General features: G+C 44.8%; 1 protein-coding gene across 1 annotated transcript in view; it reads right to left on the minus strand.

The window, feature by feature from the left end:
- Nucleotides 1-8163: 8163 nt before the first annotated feature.
- Nucleotides 8164-10512, minus strand: part of LOC311313102 (disintegrin and metalloproteinase domain-containing protein 23-like) — a gene marked incomplete at its 5' end in the record, with an annotated part of 37967 nt that continues 35618 nt past the window's right edge. The window contains 2 exons of the mRNA XM_084443152.1: nt 8164-8335; nt 10354-10444. Of these exons, the coding sequence (XP_084299278.1) occupies nt 8290-8335; nt 10354-10444 (137 nt within the window). The 3' untranslated portion in view covers nt 8164-8289. The remainder of the gene's footprint in view (nt 8336-10353; nt 10445-10512) is intronic.

Consider the following 10512-nt stretch of genomic DNA (forward strand, 5'->3'; position numbering starts at 1 on the left):
ATTATTATTATTATTATTATTATTATTATACTGAAATTCTTACTCTTACCAGTCTCTGTCTCAAACTGCTGGATTTTTCTTATCAGCGCAGGAGACACAAACTTAATAATGTTCGTGAGTTGGTCCAGATTTGTGCTGTTCAACAAATCCTTGTGCTCCATCTCGAGGAATACTTCCAAGGTAGTCTGAAATTCAACACAACAAATTCAACACAGGTCCAAACCCCTGAGACAATAAGCAGCAGATACCTTATAGTGTGAATAAATACGAATTTAATAGCTTGCCTGGAGGTTAGATAAGCTGTGCAACATACCACTCCATATTGCTTGTGCGCCCTAGTAAGATTACAGTACAATTGATCTCTGCTTTAGCCTTGTTTCTATGTCGTTCTAATATGGGCAGAAATAAGAATGTTTAACAAACATTGAAAACAGGCTATGCAAAAATCAAAATCAGTTTTTATTATTGCCAGGTAGTTTTAAAACGTACTAGGAATTTTGTTGTGGTCGGTTGGTGCGTAACACTGATGGTAAACAACATCAGACAGGGTGGAAGGACCAGATGGGACTGTGCAAAGACAGGACAGTGCAAAATACAAAATGGTGTCCGACGTGTGTATATACAGTATGTGTACAGAGTGCTAAAGTGTGTGCGATGTTTTTATATGTACAGTGTGTGTGCTGTTGTGATGTGTGTGTGCCGTGCGAGTCTATGTACAGTAGAGTCAGTGGTCATGTGCAAGTAGTGCAAAAGTGACAAAGTCCGAGGGGGAGAGAGAGAGGGGGACGCTGGCCTTATTGTTGAGGCTGGTGGTAGTTGGGAAGAAGCTGGCGACCCCAGCCTCCTGTCGGAGGGGAGTGGTTTAAAGAGTTGTGACCGGGGTGGGAGGGGTCGGACACAATCTTTCTAGCCCTCTTCAGGGCCCTGGAGGCGTGCAGGGCCTGGAGGGAGGGCAGGTTACAGCCGATCACCCTCTCAGCGGAGTGGATGACGCGCTGCAGTCTGGCCCTGTCTTTGGCTGTAGCGGTGGAGTACCAGGTGGTGACTGATGAAGGAGGTGAGGATAGACTTGATGATAGAGGTGTAGAAGAATAGCATCATTGCAATAAGATGATATGATAGGAGTGGTAAGGTCTGACATCACTTTGTAGGCTGAAAGATTAGCATTTTTGCCATTGTGGGGTGTAGTGGGTTAGTCCCGCTAGTCTCTTGATGCCAGACTTTGGAGATCTCTGCCTCCGAATGTCTGGAGAGTGAGATATGTCCATTGAAAATCGTCGCTAGAACAGCGCCGAAAACCAACGCTACCACTCTGAGCCACGCCCTACATCTCCAATAGGGTGAAGGACCCGCCTTACCGGAAATTATGTCCTCCAAAGGAGTGGAGAATCAAAACAAAATATGGGGTGGCTGTGGCTCAGTGGTAGAGCGGGTCGTCCAATGATTGTAGGGTCAGCGGTTCGAATCCCCCCTCCTCCTGTCCACATGTCGAAGTGTCCTTGGGCAAGACACTGAACCCCAAATTGCTCCCAATGAGCAGGTTAGCACCTTGCATGGCAGCTGCCGCCATTGGTGTGTGAATGTGTGTGTGAATGGGTGAATGAGAGGCCATTGTAAAGTGCTTTGGATAAAAGCGCTATATAAGTGCAGTCCATTTACCATTCACCGCCCCATTAGGAAGAACCGACCTAAAAAAGTTGGATTGGTTCTGCGATGCAGGTTTTTTTCAATCTCTCAAATTGTTTCCACCCACTTTTAGCGACTAAACATGGGTGAAAGTCTTCAGCCTCTCGTTGGGCGTGGAGACATATCCAGTGAAGGGGTGATTGGCTGTAATCTGCCATCCCTCCAGGAACCTGAGCGCAGCGTTTAGAGACCGACTCGTAAACTACCTCAACCCTAACCCAATTTCAGTAAGGGTTGGCATATCGCAACAACATTGACATCAGAAGCAACTAAGGGCTTCAAAATGTATTAAACTAATCCTCAATGACGTATTTTAACTTTCAGAACAAAACATACTCTATTATGTGAGTCTCTGTTAAACACAGTCAGCAAATCCCATTCATTTTTCTCATTTGGACTACATCCCACAATCAGTGAAATAGGCAGGTTATCTGAAAAGTTGGCCTACATCCTCAGGATGACCTACCACCCATTATATCATGTTTAATTCATGGGTATCGCATCCCGTCAGGTAGGAAATGTCTATCAGAATGTCCACGACCCTTTTTATTGTGCTTAATTAATGGGTAGGTCATCCTAAGAAGGTAGGCCAACTTTTCACAACACCGGCTAAAACGTAAAGCCTACAAAATGACATCACCTCACCCCTGTTCATTTCAAATGTGTCGACCACAACACCGTTTTCTTTCAAGAGCAGGCTACTTCTACTCTTACGTCTATTCTTTGGATAAACGCGTCTGCAAAATGACTAAATGTAGACCTAATGTACCTACTCACCATAGCCTTCTGCTTTCTACGAGGTAGACGTTCTTTCAACAGGAACTTGATTTTGTCCAGTTCGTCTTCAGTTATGTTTTCAGACAATTCATACAGCATCTGTCTGGAAATGGTTGAGTGCAGATGGCCTCATTAGCTTGTAGTAAATTGTTAATTGCTCATTTAATGTCGATGCAATTACTGTCTGTTATTGTTAGATATCTTACCGGTAAGGAGAAATCCGGCTCCTTGTAGGCACGACAGTGAGACCCAGTTCACGGATCAAAGGACGACGCTGGATGGTTTCCAGAAGATCCGCCAGCAGGTAAGGCTCCTCTGCCGATAGCACACCTCGATCCGCAAGCCGGGAGAAGAGCTCTCTGGCTGAGGACACAGAGCTCCGGGCCTTGCCGAGAATGTCAATGCAAAGAAACGCCAAAGCGTGGATCTCATCCCCAGTTAGTGATCGCTCCACCTGCAACAGCTGCGTTTGGAAATCCATGTCCTGTAGTAATAATAACCCAGGAACGCAGGTCGAGAATAGTTCATATAATGTCCAACATATGAATTAAGTGTCTTATTTTCAAGTTTTTTTTTCCCGTACCGAGAAACCCGCTGAACTTACCGTGCAACTTCCGTAGGCTAGTAGCCCAAGCTACATAGTTGTACGAAGGCGCACCCTGGACCAAGACCCAGGTGCGCTCAAAAAGAGGGTTTCCCCTCTAATCGCAAATTGGGCCACCGCACACGCTTTAGTAGACTAAAGTAGGCTATCCTAAATTAGATTAGACAATAATAACTATGTTCTTTTGATTTTGAGGCACATTTATTACATCAATGACAATTGCCTACCCCTACAGAAGTGGTAGCCTAAAATCGAAAGTAACTTCCCGGAGTGGCACAGCGCACAGGCAGGCGCAACTCAACGCTCTCGTATTGGTTTGAGCAGCGCGCCTGCAGTTTGGGAATGGAACTCACAACCGTGAGTAAACTGTAGGCTACTAGACGAGCTATCTGGCAAGTAATTCACAACACAGACCGAGAGACATGTTCTACGTTTAATGATTTTATTCAAGAGGGGAAATATAAATTGTGGTGCACGGGTGCATACTTTTTTTTTATTATACACAACAAGAGTAGAAAAGTAGGCTATAGCAGTTATATACTGTCTCTCCTCCTCTCGTCCTTGGCACGAGAGATCATGTGACTCCGAATATGAGGTCCAATGCGCTGAACCTGGATCTTCAGCCAGGCTTGGAAGAACTCCAGTTCGGGTAAGTTTGTTTGTGAATCCCGAACAAAAGATTCTAAATGGAACACGCACGCACGCACGCACACACACACACACACACACACACACACACACACACACACACACACACACACAAACACACACATACATTATCATCTATGCATTAATAATAATGAGCAAATACATTAAGCACAGATACACCCATGGTGTCAGGTTGTATTCATACATGTATTCATAAATACAATCCATGGTATACAAATACATTATTATTATTGTTGTTGTTGCTGTTGTTGTTATTAATAGTAGTAGTAGTAGTAGTAGTAGTAGTAGTAGTAGTAATAATAGTAGTACTGTAGTAGTATTAGTAATAATAGTAGTAGTAGTAGTAGTAATAATAATAGTAGTAGTAGTACTATTGTTAGCCTATTTAAGCACACTTTCAATAGAGAACCACATCTCCCAGAAGACATCCCATGCAGTAGACTGTAAGCACTTACTGTCAGTGATGAGCGAGCGCGTGGCGGTGATCTGCTCGTGGGGCCAGGTTAGCTGGCGCCTCCCCAGGCCGTGCGTCCTGGACAGAACACAGTCCACGTAGATGTCCCAGAAGACCTGGGCCAGGTCCCAGAACAGCGCCGTGTGCTTCTGGTTTTCCGACGCCTTGAGGACAACCATGAGGTCCCAGAAGGCAGGGACGGTGTCGGCGATCTTGGGGTAGCGCATCTCCAGCAGCAGGGCTGAGGAGGTCTCCCAGCACCGGGGGTCTGTCTGGTCCAGAGTCAGCGGGTCCACCTGGCCAGGCTTCTGGCCCTGGAGGGGAACCACACACATCCAGCCCAGGAGCAACAGCTGAGCCTGGAGAACGCCGAGGAACATGCCGTCCAGCTGCATGTAACCACGCACACAATTAGAACCCAGCCTACATTGAATGACCTTAATTTTACTTTATAATAGCTACCCTACTGTAAATACTGCACATGCTGTATATATTTGAAAGTCATGGATATTAGTATTGAAAAAGTCATGTATATATATTAAGCCTATATTTTATATGATAGCAAGATTGACAAACATCCACACCCTTGAATAACTTTAGTTTTATTTACTTAATGTTGTATGACAGGTCTTTTGAAGTAGGCCTATCAATGTTTTCTGATATTATATTAGCTCTAAATGCCTTAATACAGTATACTTGCAATACCAAAAAGTGCATAGAAATACAGAGAACATTTGAGGAATAAGCTCCATGAGAAATTCTTTTTAATTTTTCCTTGAGTGAGCAATCACATTCTACACTTATATAGTGCTATATACGAATATTACTAATTGTAAACCACCAATAATAATCATAATAATAATAAAAATGATAAAATCTCTACCAGAAGCAGTATAGCCTATCTTCTTTCACACATACAGTTACTTACTCTAATTAAAGCTCCAACAGGTACAATAGATGTATTGCTACAAACAAGGACTCACCTTGTGGAGATTGATGTAGTTTATGTAGCTCTCAATGTTATTATAACTAGGCTACTGCATCTGTTTGCCTCTTGAACGACGTCAGTAGCCTATCTATTAAGGGGGCGGGCAAAAAGTGAATGGATTGATTGAATACTGTCTGTCAGATGCAAATGTAGGCTATATTTGTTTGTTTCTAAATAACAGCAGCCACATAAAATATATATCTTCTATACACATATGTATTGAAAATACAATAACGTATATATTATAGACACACTAAGCCTATTAAATATGGTCTTTGATTTCATAGATTCCATGGATTCTCCAGAGGAAGGAATATCTGTACTTGGCAAAGCAGTTTCTGTCGCAACTACTTTCAGAAGTGTAGTAGTCTAAGGCAAGTGTGTCTTTTTGGTTATTCTGCTTAATCAATAGTGTAATCTTGCAGTATGTTGTCTTCAAAACACTTATAGCCTAGTAATAAGCAAAATGTTGAATATGTCTAATACAGAAATAATGTATTAGAGCTATCTTCACTTAAAAATACTGAATGTCCCTCTATAAAATTTGTGTGAATGTACCGGGGACATCATTACACAAAGCAGACAGACTATCTGCAGATGGAGAATCTCCTCGATGGTTTCATTGTGACTGACAGGACAGTTAGCGTAGACAGTTGAATGGTGGAAGTCCTGATTTCCTGATGCTTTTAGTGAAATGCCACATACATGCGTGATCTCCGGTTTAATTGCCACCCTCGGGAGAGGGCACACATAAGTGCTCCGGGCGGTCAGCACCTCATCCGTCTGCTACGTCACCCCATCCGTCACCACTCTGGTGATGCATTTATGATTGAGATCCACCTGCCACGAATCGGATGTTTTGACAGGGCAAACCTCCTGACGAATTCTAAAACGAGTGATAGTAAAGTTCAAATCTTAATGTTAGAGTGATTATAGCACAAAGTGCATGACACATCGATCATTAGAGGGTGCAAAAGTTGGAACGGTGTTATTTTTGAGACATTTTCCAGATGTAGAAGTATGCCGTTTCCCCAGGCCAGATTTCAGGCGGTAAAAATGACTTGCCCTACTCACGATGACATGTTTAATCATCAGCAAACACATTTGTAACAGTACCAGACGTCTTTTCGCCACGACTGCCAAAGCCGACAAGCTTGCATACAGTAATTATTGATACAGTAATTACACATGTATCTTGATACAGTAATTTCACACGTATCTTGATACAGCAATTACACACATATCTTGAGTCTTGAATCTTGAATTACCAGTAGTTAGGCGAACTGCTGATGAACTCTTAAGAAAGACAGGGGCCCTTGGATAAAACACTTCAGTTTATTCATCGGTCCAACTGTACATGATGCAGTGTTGAGAGGGACAGAGGATGATGACTAACATGGAGGTTTACACAATGCCAGTGCCACAGCAGCACCTGGAACACACCAACTTTCAGCTGGGCAGGAAAACAATAAGTCCTGGAGAAGTAACCTGGTTAGGCCTTGACACACGTCTGATCAGAAATGTCCAATTCCATTAGTTGAATAACACACAAAAAAATGAGTTTCCTCGACTCCACAAATGTAAAAAAGCTCTTGCGCTTTTCGTTTGGAAATATGAATAACCAAATCAGCTTTTTCTTTGAGTACTTTGAAACTGTACGAAATGAAAGGAGCCATGTGGCCAAATACAAAAAGTTGGCTGATCAGCAGTTTTGTATTTCCATGTTTATATTGATGTCATTATTACATATTAACCCATAAGTTTGTGCAATATCTTTCTTTGCATAGTAAATAAAAGTTAAATGTTTTGTTGACATGCACCTATCTTTTGTAGCATAATTTTTCTTGCGGATTTTCGGGACACCCATATAGAATTATAAGCCCACTATAGTGAATGCATGCAGCGTACCAGTAGAGCTGAATTTGATTTCTAGTAAGAGTTCATGAGAGCACAAGGCCAAGCCGGTAGGATGGTTGTTGATGAGGGGTGTCGGTGAGAGCTGATTGGACAGGTGAGAGAGGCACCTCTGGATGCAGACAGAAGGGAAAGTGCTCTGTGTGCAACAACATCCAATATGTTCGCGTGATTGGTTCTTTGGCTTCTGAGTCACTACAGGAAGTACTAAGGGGACCCCGTGACGTTAATCCATAGACTGTTTCTGGCCTCTGGCTGTCGTCGCTGTGATTGGCCCACTCCTGGGACCTGTAGAAATGACTCCTCCCCCTTGCTTTGACCCCTGGTTGCTCTGACCCCTAACCTCTACATTGTATAAGTATAGTATGTATAGCGTGTGGTTACTTTGCTGAACACCTAATAGGCAAGACTATAATATTGTCATGTTATCCATAGCAATTTGGCCCAAATCATAGTTGCGTTATCGATTTTAATTAACATTGCCAAAAACACCTGCTATACAACATGCTTAGAGATAAAACAAATGCAATTTGTGTCGGTGTAAAATTATATGTCAGAATTCTGAACCTTAAATCGGTCTCCTCTTTTATGTACAATCTTGCATTGTGTACTCCGTGTCCAGACTGAATGGTGGTCCGCATGGTCCTAGCATGCAGCCTTCATCCGGACGCTGTCGTCTACACAGAGTTGGACTCGTGAGTGGACTCGCCTTCGAAGGTCACCACCGGGTGTGTTTTTTAACGAGGCCGTCTCCTCCGCTTGATGACTCTGTGTTTTTCGTACTTTTTGCTGTGTGTTCCTAGCGTTCTTAGCCATGCAGAGTCCTCCTAGCCGTGGGGCTCTTCATGCCGAGGCCGCCGAGCGGCTCTGTGCGGTTAATCATGCCAGGTGAGAGGTGTGTGGATTCCGCCTGAACGCTTGTGCACTGGCACTAGGGATGGAAGAGGAGCTCGGTCACCCCCAGAGGTCACTCCTAGAGGTCAGGGTGGAGTTGTGGGAGGGGGTGGTGGGGGGGGTTGAAGAGGCTGCAGTTCTACACGACTACGATGGAATTTGTTAAATTGTCCACTATTTATTTTTCAAGTAAACCTAAATGGCAAAGCAGCAACTTCCGCAGCGGCGATAAGTGCAGTCCAGCTGTCGAGTAGCCAACTAAGAAAGCGCGCGGAGGACGCCCCCCCCTGCGTGGTCTCTCCACTAGATGGCGCTGGCGTTGGGGTCGTACCGACGCTTCTTGACGTTTCTTGTTGTTCGGGAGGAGAGGAGGAGGTGGAGGAGATCAGAGAGAGAGAAAAAAAAACAAGAGTCAGTGACCGGTATGTGGACGTGTGTAGTACGGCGCACAATGGACCAGCAGGTCTGCTCATCTCTCTAGCCTGGGTTCGTAGCTGACCCACCCAACTGACCCACTGAAATATGTAGGGGTTGGTCGTAAACCCACCTCCCTTGTTCTCTGTAAAGCGCATTGTGTTGCCTCTGTGTATGAAATGTGCTATACAAATAAAGCTTTTATTGATTGATTGATTGATTGATTGATTGATTGATTGATTGATTGATTGATTGTAACCCCGGGCAGCCGGTTTTCTCTGTGATTGTAGATTTTCCGGTGAAATGTAATTTTGGACAAACGTCTTTTCACTTCCGTATTTTAGTACGGCCAACGAAGGGATTCTTGCCGCGTCATGCGACGCTGCCTACTGCGCTCCTTGTGTGCGACTGCAGTCTATGCCGTGATGGGGACAGTGAGCAGAGTCAGTGCTAGTCCATGTGACAGTCAGACAACGAGGACAGGGATAGGACACATTTCATTACCATCTCTGACAGGAAGACATTAGTCCCATTCAAAACATTACCATCTGGGAGGAAAGAACAAATGCACTCTATAAAAGGGGGAGAGAGGAGACAACCACATCAACAGCAACAACAACAATAACAACAACCACAACAACAGCAACAACAATGACGACAAAATACAACAGGGATTATGCATAACCTCCCCGTACTGTGGCTTGTTGTGGGGGCTTCTAGCAGTCTGACATGCACCTGTTCCAATAGTAGTCCAGTGTAAGGTGGCACTATTGCTGTGCGTGGGTCATGCAGTGCAATGCGCCGCGTCGGTACCGGGTCTGTGAAGCAGGCAGCAATGGCAGCTGGTTGTGGGCGGGTCCGGGAGTCCCGCTCTGCTCTAGGGCGGAGCCTTGCCATCCGGGTGGGTGTGGCCAGCCATGGCACAAAGGCTGCAGCCAACCATACGGGCCCCCTCGCTTCCTCCCTCATCACTCGCCTTTAAACTCTCACCCTCCAACAGTGATCGGATCGAGAAAAAGACCAGTAGTGATGAGAGTATGGTCACCCAGGAGCAGGTCTTCCTGGGTTGGGCTCAGCCTTTGTGCAATGAACTGACCTCCTCCAAGTCAACCAAGTCAACATGCAGAAATCATTTAAAGAAGGGGGAGGGGGGACATGATGCTTCGCTAACTGACATGCTTTGGTAGCTGCAATATTATAACCCTATGTTCCTTATTGTCCCTATTTCGAGATAAGAAACAGCCCTGGTGCTCAAGACAGCAGGTTTATCGGTGATTGGAACATAGAATCTCAAATAAGTGAAATGAGCATAGTGTATAATGTACAGACTGCGTCAATCCCAGACAGAGATGTGCGATATCGAAGAGGATCATAAGAAGCTACTGTTTGGATTTGGTGAAGGGGGAGAAAAACAGATTTCCTGATACATTTCTTAACACAAACGTTTGGTCTCGACGTGCTCTTAACAGTTATTTTCTCAGCGTTAACTTTCACAGTTGAAAAGTAAAAAAGTAAGTAAGAACATCCCCTCTATTGGTGGTGCCTGTACTAAACATGCACAACAAGCTTTGAGCTGTGCCCGTCCAATCAGGTTGAGGTTCTGCCACAGATGACGCCTCCATGAAGGACTTCCCCCACAATCCCCTGCGGCATAATCTACACCGCGTCCATCCCTCTATCCAGCCTATACCTTTAAAAAAACAAAAAACAAGCAAAACTAACTCATGAGCGCATGCCGGATGAGCTTGGAATCCGTCTGATGTTAGTTTTGTCAGGTGCGTGTGTCAGATGCATGCTGGTCTAGAGTCCTGTGTGTGCGAGCTACGGCACATCCGGACGAAATGGGTCATGCCGGTGTCCCCTGGGTCCGCGTTCTGCAGCAGGAGCTCAAACCCCGGTGTCTAGAAGCAGGAGGGATGCCAGAAAAAGAGACATGCGATGTGATTTGCTTACTTAAAGCCCCATCCAGTCCCCCCCAGCACTATGGCAGCCACTAGGATGGCTCCGGCGATGGAGCCTATAATTAGATTGGTGGCGCTAGGACCTGCGAAGGGTTACGGAGGGAGGGGAAAAACACATGAGTGTCTAACCACTAACGTTCTCTACACACGT

The sequence above is a fragment of the Borostomias antarcticus genome, assembly GCF_949987555.1.
Source record: "Borostomias antarcticus genome assembly, chromosome: 9".
Classification (NCBI taxonomy): Eukaryota; Metazoa; Chordata; class Actinopteri; order Stomiiformes; family Stomiidae; genus Borostomias; species Borostomias antarcticus.